General features: G+C 29.3%; 1 protein-coding gene across 23 annotated transcripts in view; it reads right to left on the bottom strand.

Moving 5' to 3' along the window:
* Positions 1 to 4,014: 4,014 nt before the first annotated feature.
* The window catches only part of LOC145277031 (one cut domain family member 2-like), a 590,906-nt gene continuing 569,144 nt past the window's right edge, over positions 4,015 to 25,776 (bottom strand). For 18 of the 23 annotated variants that reach the window (XM_080128635.1, XM_080128637.1, XM_080128636.1 and 15 more), the window contains one exon: positions 4,015 to 24,539. In XM_080128635.1, the coding sequence (XP_079984761.1) occupies positions 24,250 to 24,539 (290 nt within the window). In that variant the 3' untranslated portion in view covers positions 4,015 to 24,249. The remainder of the gene's footprint in view (positions 24,540 to 25,776) is intronic. The other 5 variants (XR_013868089.1, XR_013868090.1, XR_013868091.1 and 2 more) reach the window with 2 other exon arrangements.

Below are 25,776 nucleotides of genomic sequence, written 5' to 3'. Positions count from 1 at the left end.
ACTTCATTTTTATGTTTCTATTTAAGAATTTGACTTTAGCAAACTTCCTAATATTTTCAATTTCGCCGCATTTGGCAATTCAGATAAAATGCTTTTTAGTTGTACTTTTTTGTTCTGCAATGTGTACCTTTTATCTATATATCTATAAAAGTGAGAATGTATGTGTGCGGACATTTCTCAACCTATATACTCAACGTATTTTTAATTTACAGATTTGAAATTTGGTATGTAGGGTATTCAGACATGTGGAAAACTTTTTATCCGTTTTCATCCAGAAAAAAAGAGTTGCCGAGGGTTCAAAATTGAAAAATTGGTACGTTGAGGCTCTAGGATTATCTGTTTGCTGTTTTACGACTACACATGCGCTAATCGTTCACATTATGTTAAGAATAATAAGGTTTGAAAACACCGCTCGGAAATCGTGTTCAGTTAAGCTAATGGTTATCGTTCTTGACTTGCTGTCTTTAGGTTTTGGTTTCGATCTCAGCTTGAGTATTTTTTTTTTTTTTACGTACAAGAAGTGAACTGTTTAGAAAAAAAACATAATACTCGCATGCACATGTCTCAGTTTTTTTGTACGTCATTTTTTTTAAAGGAATGTAACGTTACGTTCAATACCGGGCAACGCCGGGTACAGCTTCTAGTATTCTATACAATCGCATTTAAAGTATTTCTTTGTTTCATAGGGAAACCAATGCATCTGACCATAACTGAAACATAATTTAGGGGGCAAACCACTAATAGATTTTACTGGTAAATTCATGTTTTTCATGCAGGTATTTCTGATTTGAGATAATCCAGACGACTCAATATCCTTCAAATCTTAAACTGTTGCCTCTGGCTATTTGCTGGAGTGTGACTTCTGACGTATCTCCAGTTTATTAAGTACTCTCCTAATTTCCTAGTCAGCGGTCAGCATTAATCCTTGTACAAATGCAACATATTCGTCATTGTTAGCACTTCGAAAACCTAAAGTCATCACAGTGCTTATTATCCTTACAAAAGTCATATAGTCCTCGTTGTTTGTTTTTGTAAACTTCAAACACTTGTAGAAAAGAAGTGTTTTTAGTTTAATAATTTCATCAACAATTGTACAGCTTCATTAAATTTCGGTCACTAATATTTCAAATTAAATGTAATTTACAAATTTCATGTGATTCACTGTGTCGAATTTCGTTAACAACTTATTTAATATCAGCCCAGTGTGAATTGTCTTCATTATAACTGAAATACGAGGCAAAAATCATCTCGTTGTTCGAATCTTAGTTAAAAGCCTTAAATGTTCCAGAATGTGTCCAAAGAGAATGTGTTTTCGTCTGTACTATTTAGATAGTCATTTGATAATTACTGTACTTTTTAGATAGTCATTTGATAATTACTCTACTATTTAGATAGTCATTTGATAATTTAAATAATTTCTACTGTTGTTGCTGTTGGGTCTGAATGAACATCTTATCGAATCTTTCATTTTGCGCAAGCTATTCTTCCTATAATTCAAATCTTTCTGATTCAATCTTATGGCGGTAGGATGTCTGCCTGTAAACCTAGTTGTTCATTTTGCTGATGCTTGAAAAGCTCCCAAATTACATTTTTGAAGTCTTCCATATTTTATTCCATCATTTGAAATTACTAAGTTCTCTCTCTCTCTCTCTCTCTCTCTATATATATATATATATATATATATATATATATATATATATATATATATATATATATATACTAGCAGGCCACCTGGCATTACCCGATCGTAAGATACGCTTAAATACAATATTTTAATTCATGAAGACTATGTATAGAAGCAATTCTCTATCGATTATTATATTGAACCTAATGTATAGTAGTGAGATCAAAACTAAATCTTATATATATATATATATATATATATATATATATATATATGACTTGGTGGCATCAGCCAGAATCGAAACCAAAGCATACAGATATACACCCTCATTTCTTAGCCTCTGAGCCACGCCCATACGCATATATATTTGAGCACTCCAAGTTGAAATTAAAGTCGGTTACTTAAGCTCATATGCACAGATCATGATATTATAATCATAAGATCACTCTTGCAGTCTTGACATTTATATAAGTGTTAATTTCACCTGTATTTCTCGCGATTAACGTTGGCCGTATGGTTTGTTCCTTGCTAATGGAGTCAAAGGTGGCTTTGTGGCCGGGTTTGAATCTCCCAACTGGCTGTAATCATAACCCCCCTTGCACTGATGATTCCTGAAAGGATGAAACACTAGCGTCTGTAGGTATTAAAAATAATTATAGTTATATATATTCACTTGTCATCCATTTTTTAAAAGATAGAATCGCCCGATCATCAAAGATAAGATGCAAGCAAGCAAATACGCTCGGACGGTCCACAGATAAGATTGAGATATATACTTTTTAATCACCGCATGGTTCGTCATTTTTACTTACTGTGAGGTAAGTTCATAACCTCTCAGTGGAAAGAAAAAAAAAGTCTGTATAACGTTATTTACTTTGTTTCTGAATTAAAGAAAGAAGCTATGCATATTTTTTGACTTTATCTTGCTTATTCCTTTACTGTTGAATCTTGATTTTTCAAACATTGTTTTCTAGTTACTTCGTTTTACCTTCATTTTTTTTTTCAAAATTAGCACTTAGCTTGTTGAAATTCAATCTGTTTTAAACTGCTTACTCTCTTCTCAAACAATTATCCAGAGAATAGTACTAAATTCATTTTTTGTTAAAAATCCAATTCTAGACACAAACTAGAGTTTTCCTTTACTATTGTTCGTGTGCAACTCATTCCGGTTTATTTTCTATTTTGAATCCATTCGAATATTTTTCAAAGTCGTGTGATATACATTCGAAAAAAAAAAAATGTTGAACTAAATAAATTCAAGTACTTATTTGAATCTGAATCCTTACTTCCAATGTGTGTAACACATATTTGGATGATGTTCGAATAAATCCTCAACATTAGTGTTGTGAAATGTAGTCGTTTGCTGCCAATGCTGTTACAATGTAAATCTCAAATACTTCGTCGCCAGTGTTGTGGTCTTGCAGGCTAATAATCAAGACAAAAACAGTGGTATACTTTAAGAAGTGTATTTACAAAATTATGTTACAAAGGTATGCATCATGATGCTATGGCCATAACTGCCACTAATAGTAGGATTTACATCCTTCTCCTCGCAGGAAAATTTGGCACAATGTTAGAAATTGGGGAGAGTCAAACCATCACTCCTAAAGAATGACTATGACCTTTTAAAAATTTTCTTGTCTTGTTGGCATTCCTTGGTCGCAGCGCCTCAGGCAGTTAGCAATAAACTAACTCCATCCTGTTGCCTAGGAGGGTGAACCTTTTAGGGTTACCCAGGATGAATGCTTCAGCCTGATAGATAATGGGCCACCAAAATGGTCAAGATTTTTTTTAGACTGATTGTCAAGATCGGATCCTCAACTAGCATGTTTCTGCTCTTGTCACTGGACACCAAATGAATGCCGCTAATGGCTACCATAACATTTAAATGTCAATATATTTATTTTGTCTGAATATATCCCTTTATTCTTGAAACAGGTAGATCAGCTGATACGATAAAAAAAATATGTTACTTTCTGCTATTTTTGTGATTAATATTTTTCTATATATAATACTAGATGCCCAATTAAATCTGTTCCATCAGTTGTATAAAGCATTTGTATTTTAAAAAAGTAAAAATATTTTTGCTCAAATTTAATATTCAATCCTGATCAGTATTTTATCTTTGATAAGTCATAAATAATAAAATGATGACGGAGCTTTAACAGCCACACTTCGGAGTTCTCTTATTGTCACTCATAAAACTGGACGAAAATAAAAACAAATATTTTTTCTATATTCAGCGGTTAAAAAAAGAGATACAACATTATTTAAAAAGAAAAGGTTAACCTTTGATCTCTGTCAACTTTCAGATAAACGACATTTCTCTAAAAGAAATATTAAAGTATTAAAAATGTACGTGATTGCAAACAACAAAAAAGGCAACAATGTTTGAAGTTTATTACCAGTTTATTAAACAACATTTGGTTGCTTGAAACAAGAATCACAATAAAGAAGAAATTAAGAAAAGCTGTGGTTAATCAGTGTGAGAGATTTCAAACCATCTGCCTTCGATTTTTTTTTTTTATGTCGGAAAGAGTTCAATAGTCGATAAGTTTTACAATAGAGTCTGTGTAATAAGCCATCACTGTTTAATGGATCTGCTTGCTGCTGTTCGTTAACATATGTTTTTTTTTTCTTTGTGTTGTTTTGTTGTGTTTTTTTTTTTTGTAAAATGTTTTTTTATTTATTAACATTAGCAATAGTTTTATTTTTGCAATTTTTTTTTAGTATTTCTTGAAAAAAGTTTGCATACCATACACAAGATCGAAATTATTTTGTTTTGGGTAATAATAATAATAATAATAATAATAATAGTCATCATCATCATCATAAAAAATGATAATAACATACATGGAATAAGTAGCTTCTAAAAAATGTAAAACAAACACATTTTAAATGTGAGATCCTATGAAATGGAAAACAAAAAAGTAATGAATAGGGACACGGGGGGGAAACCCAAGAGAAGGACCAGTGTGAGTATAGAATGAAATGTGATGAAATATGATGAAGTTACATATTTTCAATGAAACAATAAAACTTAATCGATCGTACAGAACCAATATGACTGTCTTCCATACATTTGTACAATTTGCTTGCATACATGAAAGTGAAAATTTGTGTTCTCAGAAAAAACAAAAATAAAAACTGATTTGCTCCTAAAATGGTTGTGATAAAGTAAAAGTGAATACTAGTTTATTAATAATAACTATTTTTAATTAATTAGTTTGACAACGTGCATGTAGTATTTTCAAGATAAATACTTGGGAAAATTGGTATATTTTCCTCCTTTCACCGCAGCAAAGTTAGATATGCCATCAGTTTATAAGGGGACAATTCTTTACTGGTGCCAAAGTTTTTAGTGATCAAATACATCAGCATTCTCCACATGTGATTGGCAACTAACCTAGTTTCGAAAGAGGAGGTAATGCTTGGGAAGCAGGCCTCCTAGGGCTAGACAGAACCATATTTTGATTCAAGAGAGAGACCCTAGTAGGTAAATAATTAAAACCAAAACTTTTAAAACATAATCGAATTTTTTCGTAATCTATATAAAAATAAGGTTATAAGTATAACAAAAATTATATATATATATATATATATATATAAATATATATATATATATATGATAAAATCAAGCAAAGTACAAACCCCAAAAGATAAGAAAGAATCACACAAAAAATGCTGTAGACTAATATTTTGCTTCTTTATTGTGTTTTAAACTAATCAAATAGTGAACCGAAATATCAATATACTGGATATTTTTAATGTGATTTTGCCTTTTCTGTTTTGCAGTTTTTTTGCTGTTTATTTTTTTCATTTTATTTTGTTTATACATTCTGTCCAATTGTTGCCTTATATTCTATCTCATACATATACACATATAACAAGTGATGAGGACACACTAGCAGACAGTGTTATCTAAGTCCCCTCCCCTATCACACAACAGATAAGACAATATTTAAAACCATGAACAATCATGGACTTTTAATATTTATTTTTTGAAAAAATTGCGAACCATGAATTATCGATACTGCTAAGTATTAATAATCTTCTCCCACCCCGAATACAAATGTACATAGATTTGTGTTTGCAAGTAAGTGTAATGGATTTTTATTTACACTTTTTAAAACATTAAAAAAAATTGTAAAAAAGTTTTCTCAATCGGGTTTCATTCGTTTTCCCTCCTCCATTCCCCACTTCCTCCCCTTTTAAATGGGGAAGAATATCAAATTTTGCATATTTGAATCTGTCGACATTTGATTTTTTGTCAAATTGGCCATTGATATCTGTTTTATGTGTTTGGACATTTCTTTTTTTTTTTCTATTTTTTTCTTTCTATTCCATTCTTTCTTCTCACATGATATTTTCATATCAACTAATAAATTAATTGAAAGAATAGATTTTAATGATACAACATGGTTTAATTTTTTTCTTTTATATATGCACAGATCATAAAAGTCAAAGAGAAATGTTAAATTAAGATTTGTTAATCGTTTTTTTTTTTAAATTTGTGTTAAAAAAATGGAATTAGTGTTCCAATTCAAGTTAGTCAACTAGTTTAATGGTTTTACCTTTTACCAATGTTAAATTTGTTGTTTTTTTTACTTTTCCTTCAAATTTTTGTCTCTTCAAACAACACTGACATATTTCTGTAAGAAAGGCTTGAAAATTGTCAGCTAAAAATATCTATACATTTTTACTCTGAAACATTTCCACTTGACTATTATGTTGTATTTTCATACAAGGTCAATTTTAAAATTGAAAGAAAAAAAAATGTCAACAGGCAGGAGTAAATATTTCTCTTCGCAATCACACAAAACTGAAATCTGGCTGGTTTGACAAAATATACTGAACCATTACAAGCCGTAAACGATGCGTTACTTTTTTGTTTTGTTTAATGACATAAGATAGGAAGTTAAATTATTGTGACTTAGTGAAACAACTAAGACACATCTTCCATTTTATGTTGGATTAAAATAACAAAGAAAAAAAAAGGCAAAAGTAAAATGACAGGTGTAAATGGTAACGAATCGTCAATTTTTTAAAATTTTTATTTTATTTTTATTTTTTACCAATTACTGAACCATTCTAGAGAGTAAAAATGTTGAATCTAATAATTTTCTCCCTGAGGAAATTAAAATTATGAAAAGAAATTAGACAATAGGCTTCGTTTTTTTTTATTGTTTTTTTTTTTTTTTTTTTTTTTACCCCTTGTGAATTCGAGTTTATGAAGATAACAATGTACATGTTAAAAATGTGTGAATTGTTTACTATTTTTGTTTAATCCAAGGACTCATTTACTCATCTCTCCACATGAGAATAATCTGTGGCACAAATAACCCACTGGAATAATATAAGGGACCTATAGTAGGTACAAAAATCTCTCTTGATGCTTCCGCTCTAAGTAGGCTTCATCAATAAGGTTTTACCTTCTCACGTTAGTTTCAAAAAGAACCTAAAGTGGATTTTTTTTTTATAACAGTTCAAGCCATGAATGACCAAGGCATCTCATTGACCATCACAAAGTGGGTGTATAACAGATTGTTACGATACAAAAAGGACACCATATGACTAGAATAAAACTGCTACTCGGAAGAGGGGTCTTTCATATTTCTTCAATATATACATCCACTATCTCTCGTTCTCTCTCTCAACCCTAAGAAAAATGTCTGCAGTGGCCCTCATTCAAAATAAAAATGTCCTATACACCATTTTTTTAATGACTAGATCCTAGTTTTTTAATAGTTTTTTAATAGTTTTTTAATCTGAAATGCAGATTTCAATGAATATGAGAGTAAATTTGCATGAAATGCCAAGTTGAGAACTTAGCAGTCATTTAAAAAAAATCCCTTTACTGTTAATGTTTAGAAATAGTTTACCCACATATATACACACATACACACGCATAAGTATAACCACATACAGGCACTCTTGTTTATATTCAAAACCTAATGCTTTTTGTTTTTTTTGTTTTTGGAAAAAGGAAAAAAAAGTCTTTAATTTACTAAGATTTACCACTGATCAGTGATTGGATATCGATTACCGCTTCCAATTTTAAAAAGGCTTGACCATTGTGAAATGTATACGGTGAAAATCAGATATTTATTTTTCAATTTTAAATTTTACAAATAACATAAGATATATATTCCAAAAAAATTGTTGCAGAATTAAAAAAAAAACAAAAAACAAAAAAACAAAAACAAACAAAACAGAAAACCAGAAAAAAATAAATAAATAAGATGAATTATTGGCTTATTTTTCTTGTTAAATATTTTCAAAGTAAATCAATTAACTTTCAGATAATAATTTCGATTTATGAAATATAAATTAAAATGATAAATAGTTGTAATAAATAGAGAATAAATAAAACTCCCTTCAACCACTGAGATTTATATATATATATATATATATATATATATATATATATATATACACGTGTGTTTTTGTATATATAACCATGTAGAGTCAGCCTACAAAAGAAAATCAAAACAATAGAATGCAAAAATCTATAACTTAAAATTGCTTCTGTCCTTGATTGAACATTCCAAACAAATACAATTAATTTCTAAATAAAATAGAATGTGCTTATATTTACTTCTGAACGTCCAACCATGATCGGTTGGAGAAAAATTAATAAAACAATTTATGTATTCTATTATTTTGGATTTTCTTGACAGCAGATTTTATCTACTTATATGTATATATAGGTGTGTGTGTGTGTGTAATGACTAGGCGAGTTGGGGGTGGGAGAGAATAAAATATGAACATTGTTCTCCCTGAAAGCAAATGAAAGGTGAAGAAAAGATAACTCTCACACACACATAAATGAGATGAATTCGTTGAAACCTTTTTGGGGGGATGGGTGAGGCTGTGGCGGGGGGAGGATATAAATAAACAGAAGGCAGGGTTGAGGGGGGTGAGTTTTAAGTGATTTAATTTACAGCAAGTTTAATATTGTCCCTATTAGCAACTAAAGACACGTTTTTTTTCATGTACATATGTAAGAACACACAACCACAACTGTGTGTGTGTGTGTGTGTGTGTGTGTGTGTGTGTGTGTGTGTGGTTATTCTATGCAAATATGGCTAATATGGATGAGTAAGATGGGTTGTTCATGGATGTAAGTAATATATGTATACTATATGTATATTATTCATAATAGGCTTCTCTACTTGGTGTCTACCATAAGGACCGAACATTGGTCAAAGGTTGACCATTACACCAATGTGAGGCATCCATGTGCGTATACAGATCTATGAACAATAGTCTGTACATAAGTAAAAAAGGAATGAGTGCATACAGAAATACCTATATTCTAAGTATGGACATTACGTACTTTGTGTGTGTGTGTGTGTGTGTGTGTGTGTGTGTGTGTGTGTGTGTGTTTATGCACGTGAGAGTGACTGACTTTGTACAAATTTGAAGTTGTCAAGACAGTGTTTTCTTTTTTAAAAAAGGTAGCTTTTTGTTTAATATAGCTTAAATGCAAGTAATACAATAAGCATTTTTTTTTAAATTTTTTTTATATATATATTTTTTTCAAAATGTATGTACAGTATTTTAGTAATTTCCAGTATGGATTAGCATAGTGTATATAAATGGACCCCATGGACACTTTTTGTACAAACCACCATATTAGTCATAGTAGTATAAATAATAATAAAAAAAAACAAAAAAAAAAAACATGTTGGTTAATAGGTGTAGACGAAACTCAATAATTATTGGTAGATATTGTTTTGTTTTTTTTCTTCATGTTATACAGAGCAACAATTTGAAATTGAAAAATTGGGAGAGCAAAACTGTTTATTTTATACATTGAATTGCATATTTTTTATTTTTTTTTTTTTTTACAAAAAAATTTTTTAAAAATCCCCCTTTTCCCAAAAAACAAATAAATAGAACTGGTGAAACAAACATACATACATACATTCCAAGCTGGTTATATCAGTACAAGTCCAGTTAGTAGTAGTAATAATAATTAAATTAAAAATAATAATAATAATATTAAAAATAATAATAATGATGACAGAGATACTAGTGTTTAACCCACTGTCACTTCAGTAGTGGATCTGCTAGCAAAAAACAACCAGTCTTGGAGTTTACAAATTTGTTGAAAAGACAATTGCAGGGGGGGGGGGGAATGATGACAAAAATCATAAAATAACAAAATTTGGATTGCTTCGAAAAAAAAAAAAAAAATTCTTTCTGCCTTCATTTTTATCTGCTCTTGCTCAACTACTGCCAATGAAATAAAGTCATAACCCACACAAGGTTTTCTCATCCGTCCATTTCTATTGTTATTGGATAACGTTATATTTTAAGCTTTAAGTATTCTTTAATAAATAATTTTAAATTTTATTTCAAAGAAATTTTATCGGAAATTGACATTGTAATTTATTATTATACAAACGTTCCTGAACTGTGTCTGTTAGTGTGTGTATATATATATATATATATATATATATACCATATATATATATATATATTACACGCAATGTTTTCCAGGACCTGAGTTAATACTGAGATTCATGTTTGAGGATATGATTTAAGATTAAATGGCCAGAGAAGTGTCTCTTTCAATCTTAGACAAGACAAGCACGAAAACATTAACACTTGTGGGGACTGTAGCTTCCAATTATGTAAACTCTCTTTTGAGATCAGAGTGGCACTCTCTTAGTGTAAAGCTTCACGCACCGGCATCGTTTGTAAACTTCAACATTTTTCATGACATTGTGGCAAATAGTTTGTGCCTTAAACTGGAGTTTGCCGCTATATTGGCACAGACATATTGTAAAATATCATGGCAATCGTCTTCTCCAAATCGATTGTTTAGAATTGTGAAAGTGAGCTGAATCAATGCAATAAACTTTGTAAAACTAAAAAGGTATACAATCTTTTTAAATAGGGATTTTAAACAATAATTTTATCAAGAAATGCCAATATTTTAAAAATTATTGTTATCCATCTTGCTTTTTAAATGTAGTTTACTTTCGTTTGTTATGACATTTAAACCTTTTTGGGTTATTTAATGCCAAAACACAATATCTATGGAAATGATTTATGGCACACAAGTTGCTATTTATCCGTAGTGAGAATAAATAAATGCATAGAAAAAATCCGGTCGGATTTAAACTCTAACTCAGCTAATTTCATAGTTTGGTCGGTTTTCATAACACCAGTTAACACACATTTTAAATGTTAACAAATCAATGCCCAATTTGAAATGCTTCACTAAATGTTCATTGAAACGACTTGGTTATGGAATAACATATATATTACTGGGTTAAAAGATGACAGTCTTGTTTAAAATGTTGTTACTTAGGACTATTGGCTATTTAAGAAACAAGCTATTAATGACGGACATCTCGTTGGTATCACGATAAGGAAAGAACCAACATCATTGGAGTTTTTTTTTCTTTTCAAAATATATAAAAGGATGCACTAAGCCGTTGACAAGATGAAACTTGATTTCTATTTTAAGAACAGAGCATGTAGTGTTCAAAGTATTATTTACATGAACAAGAACTGATATTTAAAGGAAGGCTAAACTAAGTAACTATAGAAAGATATATACTGACATTTACTTGTAAAAATGGAGCAATCAATAAGATGCACATATACGAACATGTGTGCATGCGTTATATATATATATATATATATATATATATATATATATATATATATATATATATCTGATGCATAAAGTAAAAGGAGATCCAACAGTACAAATAATAGTTGGAAAACATGCATACACTAGATAAAATTTTTTTTTAGATTTTACATATTAAGAAAAGGTATTTTACAGTGATATTAAATGAATAAAGCTTATTTTAGAAAGTGTTTCCAGTCAGACATATATGCATGCACCCCAGTCATTCACTCCAGACCTAAAGGTCATTCAGTCATTAGAAAAAGTTGATCAAAGCCTTCATCCAGTGTTGTTTGACCATGTGTGTTGAAATATTTACTACCGACATATCACACACACACATACATATTATATAAGTGTAAGAATTAAAATTAAATTCTGTAGATTAAAATATACATAAAAATATATTCAAGCTAAGAATTTGTTTGAAACAAGGAATATGTCATACATAAAGGATATCATATATATAAGAATACATATGTCATACATAAAGGATATCATATATATAAGAATACATATGTCATACATAAAGGATATCATATATATAAGAATACATATGTCATACATAAAGGATATCATATATATAAGAATACATATGTCATACATAAAGGATATCATATATATAAGAATAACAGTATCGTTACATTCCAAGATCTGAATATTTTATTTTTCATGCAAAACGGACGATTGGAACAAACACACGATGTTGAGTATTCTATGAACTTTTTTCTTCTTGCAGCATTATATTGCCATGCATTTTTTTCTATCTAAGCAAAGAATTTCTCATTTTTCTGAAGAGTACTGAAGAGACGGTATTTACATAATAATAACCATTTCTTTCTGCATAGCGAAACAGATCTGTAAAAAATGTACCGAAATTTTAACATGCTGGAAGGGTTATTTTGCATAAAAAATACATATTTGGATTTTGGACTGTAACTATATTGTTATTCTTTTATATATGCTCTGTTATATTTAATATACATTGAGTTTCTAAACGAAAAGGATTGGTATGCACAAATAATGAAATATAATTGAAAAAACAATTTACCAAAACTGTGTGTGTGTGTGTGTGTGTGTGTGTTATAAAGTAAAATCTCTTTCTGACAGTGTTGTGTATAATGTGGGGATTTGAGTTATCTGTACACAGTCGACGTTCAACTGTCGTCTTATTAGCCAAGTTGGTTAAATTGATGTCCAATAAAGACAGTCCCTTTTGAAGTCTAAATCCTTTAGGAGTCTCATTTTCTCTTTATAGACACGTAGGATACTTAACCGTTCAGTTAATAATGGTATTATTACATAAATATCAACCAAAATTCAGCATTATACACAAAACACACAATCACATATATATTCAAAGCAGATCTAATATTTTGTTCATTATACTATGGTCTATTGACTCGAACGGTTCATTTTTCTGTTTGCAGCTGTTTTACTAAAAGCTACTTAAATCTTGAGGCACAAATAAGGTAGAATTTAAATTTGAAAGTTCCCTGAGAATTGACACGCTCACACACACGCACGCACATTTCTTTTCTAAGAGAGGCATCTCATAAGATTCTTTGTGCAAGCTTCATGTATTCGCAAACAAGAGGGTCATAGATAACAATTGCTGAAAAATATTCACAAGAAAATTCCAAGAATACCAATAGACTAGGTGTGTAAATAACACAAGGTTGAAATATCTATTCTGAGATATGTGCAGCTTAGTATATAACTTAGTAAAAATGCCTCCCATACAATCCAACACAGATTTTCAGGTTCATAACTATGCATTCTTGATAGAAGATAATTGTATTGAAGAAATATTTACTGCACCAATATAACAATCGCATGTCATAATACTCTAATAGTAATGAATATATTTATATTATTTAGGTACAAAATTATATAACAAGTGCGCAAATATTTATATAGGTAAAAATATAAACGTTGAGTAAAGGTATAAGCCTTCATCTTGCTCAAACTATAATTGACAGCAACGAAAAATCATACTATAATTATATAAAATTCGAGACCTGGCAAAAGTAAGGTTATATTTTTGTTCAATTTTGATAAAACAAAATAGATGACTCTTGCCAACTGATCCTTTTATTGAGGTTTTCAATTAGTTTCTTGTACAATTTTATATCAGCATTGACTGAATAATGATTCTTTAAAATTGGTAGTTTTGATTCTTCTTGTAATGCCGAGCATATTTAAAGTGAAACAGGATGTCACAAATTCCAAGTTTACTTTTCAATTTTTAAATAATTCCATGAACAAATGGAAGTTCTTGAGTTTTTACAGAAATTTGAGTTTATTTTCTTTTATAAACTACAGTAAAAAAAGATAGAAAAATTGAATAAAAGGATCATTAAACAAAAATGTGTTTGTAAAATCAAACTAGCTTGTAGGAAAAGATGCTGCACACAAACACACACATATATATATATATATATATATATATATCAGGTAGCTCTAGGATAAATGTATGTAAGACATGTGCAGACTTATAAGCTCATCGATTTGACTGTGCACTACGTTTGTGAAAAACCATTAAATATAGGGGGAAAAAAAATTGAAAAATGAATAAGTTATATTCGGATCAACAAAGATCTTTGGAAAAAGTGAAAATTTGACATTTGAAATTTTCACTTTTTCTGAAGACATTTGTTGATTCAAACAAAACCAGTGAATCTCCCACTTGATTTTCTTTCTCGTGTTTAATTGTTTTTCCTTTGTCTTCATAACTTTACATTTTATGATGCATCATGTATTTTATCCATATATATATATATATATATATACATATATATGATGCTATTTTTATATCAGTGAAATGACCAGAGTGCTCAATTACATATGTAAGAGCATATCTTATTAAAAATAACATTTTACATTAATTAGATTGACCATCAATACCATCAGTTTCACAGAATCACTGGAAATCCAACCTAGCATTCTTTAGCCCAAGAGGTTCGATTTTCAAATACTTGCAAACACCTTTTGATTCAATGTTAAAATAAGATTCAACTAACTCGTAATGATTTTGAGGTAAACATTACTTGAGATGCCTTAAATGTACAGTTTGCTTTAACATGTCACCATCACAAAGAAAAAAAAAGATGCTCTCTTTCCATACAAATTGTATATTTGCAGAAGGCGGTAGAATAGATACGCTGTAATATGGCAGCAACACTAAAAGCAACAAAAAAATGAGTTCAATAGACCAAAGCAAATCTTTCTGGGAATTATAACTCTACACATAGCTAAAATATAGCCTATATATATATATATATATATATATATATATATATATATATATATATATATATATATATATATATATATATATATAAGGAGTTGAAGCTCATAGGTAATAATAGAATAATAATGTCTAAAATAAAAGTATTCATAAGAAAGAGAAATTTTAGTTATTAATGATATATTAATCCCAATTCTTGAATGGTGCATAAAAAAAAAGGTTTGATTAAATTTTAAGAACCTGGCATATTATTGATGTTAGTATACATCGATAAATTGATTTGCCATAGATAAAGGAGGTTTCAAAATAGCTACTAAGTTCATGAAAAAGTGTCATCTCAGGCTGATTCAATGCAAGTGTCAAGCACATTTACTTCAAACCAACAAGAAATGCCTCTGAACATTCCAGTCAATCAAAACCTAGGACTTTTGCTAAATAGTATTTGCCTAATCTATCAATAAAATAATCAAGAATAATTTCACTTTGTCTTCAAAGTAAAAAAAGATTTTTTATTTCAAATTAAATTCAATAAATGTTGACTTAAAGGAAGCCTTACCAATAGTAGTTCTAATGTCAATAAATATAACTTTGGTATTCTTTGAAGCTATAGATAATTAATCACTGCATATACATGCACACACAAAGATATGTGCCTCAATCTGCCCTCGTGGCAAGGAAAATGAATAGGAGCACAAAAATATATATTAATTCATGTGTTCTTAAAACTGCTTTAACAAAGCTGTAAAAATTATGGTATCCTATAGTGTACTTAAAATTATGTGTGTGTTAATTTTTGTTAAACATTCTAACCCAAGTATTGTTAATGAGTTAGTCACGACAAATTCAACATAAATATATACACAAGTATATATCAATAGTTATGACCGCCGATTGCCGATAAGGTAACTAAGTTTCATATCTGTTTGAAGCACTCGCCTATTTCTAACCACACTGAAGAACCATAATATGGTAGGACAACTGTGTATGGATGCACAAATAAATTTGATACTTGTCTTTCTGAATTGAGCTTCTGGTAAAGGAGATCACTGAATCCTACTTAGAATAAATACTTAGCTCTTAAAAGAATGGAGCACTCTAGGAAGTCAATAATAGAAAATATATAAACGTGGCTAGATTTCACTCACACATAATTGTTTATGCTTTTTGCTTGCTGTTGATGTGCTGATTGGATATCAAATCTTAGTTTGAAGTATCCATTAGTTTCTAGTTATACTGAGGATCTGTAATATGGCAAAACAGCTGTGTATGAATGAACTTGCATATATAATTTTGGTGTGTGAAAGTGATAATATTTGAGCTGTGTTTGAAGTAGAAACTTTACAGATCAGAAAGAGTTGGCTAGCAATGAAAGTTGCATCCAGTGATTTCTTATTGTGATATCACGTTTTGCACTTCCCTCAAAGCACAAAAGTGGACAAGGGTCAGATCAGAAGGGATCAAGATCTTTGAACTCTTTATGTCCACCATATCCACGGACCTGCAATACAATTTTTAAAAAGGGTTGTTGGAACAGTAATCTTAACCCCAACTTTCTTTACTATCAGCTCTTAACATTCCCCATTTACTATTTGGGGACAAGAAAAAAAAAGGGGGGGGTCATCACATTATCTATATGATCAAATATTTTAATGTTTCCTAATTTTTTTTTTTGCTCTATGACCTTAAGCAAGTTCTTTTAAGTATGGAGATCAGTTATGGGTTCAGCAAAATGGATGTAAGTTTTACACACACACAAGGATGATATCAAGTATGAATATTTCTGAGAAAAAAATGTGTGTGTGTATACATATATATATATATATATATATATATATATATATATATATATATATATATATATATATAAAGAAGAGAGATCAAGAAAGATGTTTATATGTGAAAATAAACATACATACACACCCATGTATATCAGAGATCAGATTCAGGAGAGGGCTTTCTCACACATATTTGCCTATAATATATATGTGTGTGTGTGTCTGTGCAAAGATTCTGAGAGTAATGATGAGATCATAAATATGTACATACAGATAATTATTGAATAGGTGCATACCTTTAGACTTTATACATATGCTTACTAATATATGTCCCGAGCATCTATGAAACCTCCCAAAATAAATCTACATCAAATAATTTTTAACTTTGATAGGTTAGGTTTTAAGAAAATGTTAAAATTATTTAGAAAAGCAATTATTACTTTTTTTTCTTTCTGTTTAGTTCAATTGAACTAATTGACTTCGATTTTGACTATAATGACATGATATGCAGTCTACTTATGTATTTCTCTTTTCGTTCATAAGTTTAAATGTGGGCTCAGCTGAAAATGTCATTATCTGATTCTTTTTCATAGCATAATTATTATTTATTATAATTATTATTCATTATAATTATTATTCATTATAATTATTATTTATTATAATTATTATTATCATTCTTATTATTATTCAATAATGAATTTGAAACACAAGATCCAGTAAGCGCCATTTGTTAAATTTCAAGTTATTAAATACAAAATAAGGTGCCAGAAATAAACATGATTTTAAAGCTTCCTTCATATATATATATATATATATATATATATATATATATATATATGAGAGAGAGAGAGTTTGTAAATTTACAATGACATCTAAATAGTTTAACAAATAAAAATGCCTATAAATTGTTTTTATGCATCTTTTGAAAGAATATTTATTAAATAGCTGATGCAAAACAAAAAACAAAGAATTAAATAATTTAGAATTACCTATGCCATTATATAGATAAAGGTTGCTTCTTTTCAGAAATATATACTCCTTGTATTACTGACGAGAAGTTTATTTGTTCTAAAAGTGTGGCATAGTGAGGATTCATTACTTGTATTTACCTGCAATAACTTTAAAAACCTGTTTTCTTTTTACTCTACTGAAAGCACCCTCTATCAGTCTGTGTGTGGATTATCTACTAAATTCCATTGGGTAGGATCTATCTTGTCTGTTCCACATGCCCCCTCCCCCTCCTGATAATAAATAAACATTTAAATAAATAGTAAATAAATAATAAATAAAAAATAGTTCTTTAAAATAAACAAGTGTGCTCTCTCTTAATTTCAAATGTTGTCAAAAGTTTGTTTTTTATTCTTGTTTCTTTTCATTTGTTTTTTTTTTGTATTTTTTTTATTTTCCACTCATCAGCCCTTTTCAACTTTATTTCGTTTCCATCTTGTATACTTTTGTTTCCAACCTGATCTCCCCCCCCCCATTTTTTTTTGTTTAACTTTTACTAAAAACAAAATAAAGAAATTAAGACTTTGAAAGAAAAAAGTATTTCTAAAAAAAAAAAAAAAAAAAATAATGAAAAACACTTTGCACTAAATCTAAATTAATTTTTTTTTCTTGAATGCATTATGCTGTGAAACCTATGTGTCAATTATTACAACATAAAACAATGTTTGGATTACGTGTAAGATATTCTTTAAATATATACTCTATAAATTGTCTCTTTTTGATAGATGTCATTACTATAAGGTACTGACTTGAAGTATTTGTTGAACTTGAAAGATCTGCACACTGGTAATTATTATCATTTTTTAAAAATAATAATAATAAAAGCATTTTTCCCCTGTGTTTGTAGTTTTTTCCTCTGTAATATGAACAATGGGGACCTCAGGCTATTTTATAGGAGTCAGAATAACTTTAGGCTTTTATCTTTGTTTTGTGTAATCGTTTTTTTCTGTTTATATCTTGTCTCACAATTCTTCAAATTTTTATTAATTAGTTGAATACTCCTCTCATCCATAGCTATGAAATGTGTAGTTTTACTGTTCATATTGCAGTAAAGAAATTTTATTTGTTGGTTCATAGAATCATTTCATCTTTAGAATATAAAGGACTAACTAAATTAGTAAAGTCCTTTCTCATGACACAAAGTTTAATCACTTGCCATGTTTTTTAGTTTTTTTAATTATTATTTATGGTATCTTTTTATTTTTTTTTTTTGTATTCTTAAGCACATTTAGAGTTATCCAAAAAGTGCCCAACAGTTATCTGCCCTTGTTCATTAAGGAAACAAATGTTATGGAGCTGCTTTAGTCAGGGAAACTTTTTTTTTCCTTTAAATATTTCTATTAAATTTCGAAACAGAAAAGAACCATTTCTCGCAACATGAGTTTTCAAATGTTACCAGGACATCAATCTTTTTTTTTTTTTTTTTGGAGTAGGTGAAAGAGGGGTTACTTCATATTTTGTTCAATTGTTTTATGCATATGAATGTTTTATATAAGGAACATTTGGTGGCCAAAAAGGACTTGGTAAAACACACACACACAGACATATATATTTGAATACTTAAATATGTCTTTTACAATGTAAATCTTACAGGAACCATATATATATATATATATATATATATATATATATATATATATATATATAGTTTCATATTTTTCTTAAGTGTAATAATTTTTTATAAACACATATTTGCCTTTGAATGTTTCCTATAAATAGTGCTTCATGCAAAATATGACCATTTAGCAGGTTGCACACTTTTGCATCATATGTTAATGTTTCCATATGCATATATGCAAATAAGTGTGCAACCTGTTAACATATCCAATTTTGCATGAAGCATTTTTATCAAAGAAAGTTAAAAGGATAATCTGTGCTTATAAAAGCATTGCTTTTCAATACGAAAATAAAACACCCCTATATATATATATATATATATATATATATATATATATATATGTATATAAAAAGAGAGAGAGAGATTTTCCTCTTTCTGCATGACCTACACTGTGACATGCTCATTTATTCATTCAAGTATAGATGTATATATGTATGTATAGGTGTGTGTGTGTGTTTGCATATGTATATGCATGTATGTATGTATATTGTGTGGGTACATAGGTATGCGTGTGTGAGGTGCAACCCAAAAGTTTGGAGAATTTGAAGAGATTGCTCAATTTGCTTATCAAACTTGCCGTGTAACTTTACCGTGCCTCATCAGATGCAAAATCTCTTGAAATCACTCCAAAAGTAAATAAAAGAACCACATATCTTTTCCTAGATTTTTTTCTTTTTTTAACAAAGCTAATCTGTCCTTTTGATTTCCACAAACTTTTGGGCAGCCCCTCGCATTGTTTGCAATGCATTTAAGCCACCAAAATGGTTTGAATTTGGACGATAATTTCTTTTTTTCTTTTATATAATCAAATAATAGATGTGGGCAGGGTGTTTAACTGAGGGGGTGGGGACATGAAAGCAATGGTTTGGGAGATGGAGGAGGTTATTTTCTGTTTTTCTTACTTTTTTTAAAGAAATAATTGCATATTCAGAATCACTTTTGTAATTTAAAGAAACCTCTTTTTAATTTTTTTATTTTTATTCCCTGCTACAAATATGGCTGGAAAATGTGAAAAAAAAGTCAGGAACCTCTACATTTAACCCCCAAAAAATGTAAAAAAAAAAAAAAACAAAAAAAAAAAACAAAGCAAAACAAAAACAGTTACTCACATTTTCACCACCCATTTTGACCTTTGCACACATATTTCTCCCACATATACACAAAAATGTGGGGGGGGAAAAAAATTCTCATATTTTCTTTCTTGAGTTAAAAAAGCTGGGTTTTTTTTAAAAATTATTTTTCTTTTAAAAAAATGTTTCTCCTGGAAAAAAAATGTAGTTTTCATGACAACTATGTGTGGTTTGCCATGTGCACTTAATTTGAGTGAGCAATATTTTTTTTATTATTTTAAAATTTTTTTAAAGAAATTTATTTACAAATTTATTTCAAAGTGAAAGCAGAGTAAGCTTTTAATTTTTTTCCTTGTTCTCTCTTTTGGGGATAAAAAAAAAAAACTGACTATAACAATACTAAAAAAAGAGAACACTTAATCACTCCAAAGATGACTATCCTTTCTGTCCAGAATTATGCTTAACCTTGACCCCTGTAATGGCCAACAATCACCTGTCTAATGTAGATGATTGGTGCATAAACTGACCACTCAGTCTACACACGTTAAGCAGTGGCCCTCTTTACTCGGATAATTCAGATCCTGATGCTCCCCTCTCCGGGGTCTGCCTGCAGTTTGTCATTCAGACCCACACACTCACTTCATAGTGTTGTCTTTTGGATCTGCTTTTATTTTATTATTTGCCTATAACTAATGATTAAAATTATATCATATGCACATCGAAATGTGCATATGATCTTTTCTATATAACAGACTGCATATCTAGAAGCGCATGCTATGCATTTAGAATTACCTTTTCCATTTTTGTATGAGATTTTTTTTATTAATCTATATATATAAATAACAGAAAAAGTTTTTTTTAGAAGTTTTTGAAACATCTTAACACTAAGTTTTCATAAGGCTTATTGAATTTATTCTTATAACTATCCTATTATTTCAAAAAAGCATACTTAAAATCATACAATTATCTTTCATTTCAATTATTAAATATGTTTTAATAAGATGTTTGGTGTATTTAAAAATCTTTAGTGAATTTTATAATGCTTCTTTCAAAAGAGAAAAAATAATAAGATTGTTCTCTAATTCATAAACATTTTTTTTAATTTTACAAAATGTTTTTTACATTCAATATTATTTCCTGTCTTATTTTTGAGCTTTATAAATACCATGTTGCTATGTGTATCTTTTGACTAAAAAAAAATTCTTTTGTTAAATCTCACAGCTGCAATTACTTGTGAAGGTAAAGATAAATACGGTAATAAATATTCATAATTGTTAGTTGTATTGCATGCATGTCTACAAGGTAGGTATTTTTTTTGGCGGCTTTTTTTTAACACATAGAAGGCTGACAGTTTATAAATAATGGAATGTTTAGCAAAGAAATCTTGACAGATTATAACCTTGGAATGTTTCAAACTAGAAGTGAAAACAAATTCTATAAAACTAAAAATGTCTTTAACTTAATTGCAATAATGCCTCAAAGCTGATTAGAAACATTTATACTGAGATCAATATTTGGTTAGCATTAAAGACAATGGAATGTATTGGATTCAAATCTTTATAAACATTTTTCTCACCGTCGTTTTAACTTGAGTAATAGGAAAACTGTTTAAATAATAATTTGAGTAATAGGAAAAGCTGATAAAATGATGTTTGATACTGAGATCAATATTAGATTTGTAATAATGGAATTATTGGCATTATATATATATATATATATATATTGAGTTGAATGATTGTTATAGGACATTTTTATAACTTTTGTAATAATTCTAATCAAGCTTAAAAACTATCAATGTTAATATTTCGTCCTATAATTTATATGGAAATATAGGTAAAATCTAATTATAATACTAAGTACTTTTTTAAAAATTTTGTTTCAAAAAAAATTTTAGCAATGAAGTTGATCTTTGAAGGTAATTTATGTTTTGTTTTTAAGTCTTGAATGAATAATCAAATGTAATAACATTTTCATTTCTTTGTTTTTAAATTCTGCTTCAGAGATTCTGGAATGTATTTCCCCGATTCTTGTAAATCTGAATTCTAAATTTTCAGTCTTTGGAGTGGGTTCTGTTTTTTTGATAGTCATGCCTCCATATTGAGTTGTTGAATATTGTTTTGAGAATAAGGCAGTTTATTTGTTCTTTTTCCCTTGTTTCTTTTCATAGCTAACCACGTTTGATACAATATAAAGGAATACTGATTATAATCTAAGGCTACAGGTAGACCCAACCCTAAATGCATGAGTGGGCTTACACAATCACCAAAATGGAACAACCACCACAATATGCTAAAATGGTATTGCACAAGTAAAAATGTTTTTTTTTTTTCATTTACATCATTTTTTTTTTTTTGTTGCCAGATAAGAGTGTAATTCTTTTTTATTTACATCTGTTTTGTTTTTTGCCAGATGCAAACTATGTGTAGCATAAAGAGATGTTTTCTTTCCTTCTTTCTTTCCACAATGTAATTTTATCCAGATTCAAGATTTTCTTTTATCTTTATGGATCAACAATTTTGTTTTGTCTTTTTTTCTTCTGAATTTTTATACAGGATCAATTTCCCCCCAAAAAGGTCTATAAACATTAGTATCTATAGTACAAGTCCATTCGCAATTACTTTTCTTTCTCTTCTGCTTCCACCTACATTCAGTCTTTTCTTTTTTTTTTTTTGTTGCATTTTTTTTTCTTTTTAAAACTTTTATGGCTATGAGTGACTAGAAATTTCTACAAACAAAATGTGAAATTCTTTTTTTAATTTATCTTTTTTTCCGGATACGAGTCCTCTTTGCATGGTAATGTGTTAAGAGATGAGAAAATGATATGTCACATGGGGTAGAAATGCTATAAAAATGTAAAACATAGATGGAGCCAACTGGCACCGGGAGCCATTGAATATATGTTACATGTCAACTTGCCTTTTTTTTTTTTTCTTCTTTCTCTGAACTCCATTTATTTTCTTTTCTAGATGTTTTTTTTTAACAACCTCTTTCACTATTTTCTCCTTTTCATTTCGGTTTTAAAAAACGAAACATTGTTTTCTGTTCCGTCCAACTTAATGGATCTCTGGTTGCTTTTTGTATCGTTCTTTTTTTTTTTAATTCGTAAAATTTGTTCCAGAAGTGAGAAACCGTACTTAATCTGTTGTTACCAAAAACAAAACTGACGTCATGAACAAAAATGGACCAATTCCATCAAACAAACTTGTCAGCCATTTTCAAATCTTTTCAAAATTCTTCCAAACATATTTTCACAATATTCTTTGTTTATTATTTAAAGAGGGTATTTTTTCCTTTCTTATTCTTTGTGCATAAGTTTAAAGAAATTTTGTTGTTTTTATTAAATTCATGCATTTTATTATTTTTCTTTTTCCAAAATGGATATTTTATCAGTTTTGTTTTTCAATTCAGAAAAAGGTTTCTTTCTGTTTTTCATAACTTCTTTACAAATTTGTAGTTAATTTTAAACTTTCAATTTATTTATTTTTTTCATGACTTTCTATATTTATTTTCCAAAAGTTCCCGGTAACCAGTTAATGAAAAGGGCCATTATATGTGAAGAGAGGGGGAAAAAATAACGAGAAAAACAAACAAAATAAAAAGGACTGGAAATGAGTCGATTGGACTAGATCAAACCAGTTTTGTTTTCGTTTCTTTGTGAAAATTATGTTAAAAAAAAGATCTATTGCATAAAAACCAGTGGACATGTTGCATACCACATTAAATAGTCTTAATCTCTGTCAAGATTTTCTTCCCTTCTGTGTTGCGTTAATTTTTGAAATAACGATTTCAGTTTTAAATTAAATAAAAAGCTGAATAACTTAAAACTATTTTCTTTTTTCTTTTTTTTTTTTTTTTAAAATAAAAACTCAACAGTTCAGTTGAAATAGAATAATAAACTGATTCCTGGCTGTTCTTTTGTAAATATACATTTTTTTCTTCATCTTTTACATTCAGATTAGTAAGGAAAGAAATAGTGAGAGAGATCCGATATTGGTTTGAAAAAAAAGGGGGGGCGGTCCTGTGGCTGGGGATCGTGTGATTAACAGAAAGAAATGATCAAAAAATGATAATCAGATGTAATATAGTGATTGGTTCAACTGGCAATACTATATGTATATTTGTATGTAGGTATGTATGCATATATATATATGTGTGTATGTAGGTGTGCATATATACATATATGCATAGATAGTTTATATATATTTATATTTTATATATATAAAGAAGAGTAGGACTGTTGAGGCAGCATTGCTCAACTTTTGGTGCACGTTGAACCGCTATCACGTGTACTATTACCATTATCATCTCTCCATTTATCCAGGGAACGTCGTCGGGCATTCATAAAAAAGTTAGCCACCGTGCTAACCTCAAGGCCAAGTTGCTGTGCAATAGTGGCTTGCATTTCTTTCGACGGACGTTTTGTTTCCTTGAAGATTGCATGGAGAGTGCGCCTTTGGATATCGGTGAATACAAGTCTGGGTTTTTTCGGAGGCCGGTTTTCCTCGGGCGCATTCTGGGGATCTTGTTCTTTCCGCTTGCACGCTGAAAAATAGTAAAGAAAAAGTTTCGGACATTAGTTTTGTTTAATTCACGTTTTACAATGAAAAAGGTTATTTTTAAATTCAAATTCTTCAAATAATGGTGCAAATAAATAGATGGAAATAATAAAAAAAAGTGTAATTTAAAAATAATTAAATGTTAATTTCAGCAGCTTTTTTACAACTACCCATACCATGGTTCGAAACTTGAACGGCATCTTTTAGAAATAATGATTAAGTGCATAATACAACTCTTTCCATTCTGAACGTTTAAGAAACGGCAAATATCGGATTTGAGGTTCATCCCTCCTTAGATGAGTAACCAGTCAAAGATTTTGTAAGCATAATTCAGTTATTATCCTTCTTAAAATTCTATGTTTCTGACTGACCTAATGGATACTGTCACAGATTATGGAAAATGTTATTTTTTTTTTTTAAATTTACCAATATGAAAAAATGTTATGAAACGATTTTTTTACTAGCTATGAATAAAACATGTACTCAATGATGTGTATACAATGACACCTTTTTCAACATGTATTGTTTCAAAATCAAATCAACTAGTGTGTTGATATGCCATAAATAAAATAAATACACATTTGTATGGTTCTAATCTGGGATGTTTAAAACCAAAACAGAGCCAAACTTTGATCATTGAAATAAGTGATAATTCAATATAAAACGTTAATACATAATTGAGTTGATAGCCTAGTATGTACAGTATAATCACATTGACACGTCGGTTCCTGTTAAATCAATGAAATTAAGTGACATTGAGCCTAGTCAGTTATAAAATGGGTGACTATTTGGGAATCACAGGTGCTATCTATACTCTTTACTTATCTCAGTATTGTTCCAGTTGTTCTGGATTTCTTCTTGCCACTGAGAGGAGGTGTGGTTGGGATTGTACATCTCTTGCCTCAAAATTACACGTCCGGACATCCTTATGGGTGGAATCTATTGTCTCTTGAGATGAACAGAGACAATGATGATGATGATAGTCTACTAATATAAACTACTGTATAATTCCTCTACTTGTTCAATCTGACAAGAACCAAATTTACATAATTCCACCCCACCATGCCTACACGCTTTAGGTTTTATATTTAGTTTAGTTTATATTTGATTAATATTGTATATGTTTAATAATAAAGAAGGTCTGCAAAGTATGAAAGGCTGTGATTGGTGCAACAAGATCATGTGTTATGTTAGGGGAATTTTGAAAGAGTCGGTTGGTTTGA

Source organism: Euprymna scolopes, chromosome 5 (assembly GCF_053919585.1).
Source record: "Euprymna scolopes isolate OS-2025 chromosome 5, ASM5391958v1, whole genome shotgun sequence".
Taxonomy (NCBI): Eukaryota; Metazoa; Mollusca; class Cephalopoda; order Sepiida; family Sepiolidae; genus Euprymna; species Euprymna scolopes.
The sequence above is the reverse complement of the archived record's forward strand: the minus strand, read 5'-3'. Positions and strand labels throughout refer to the sequence as shown.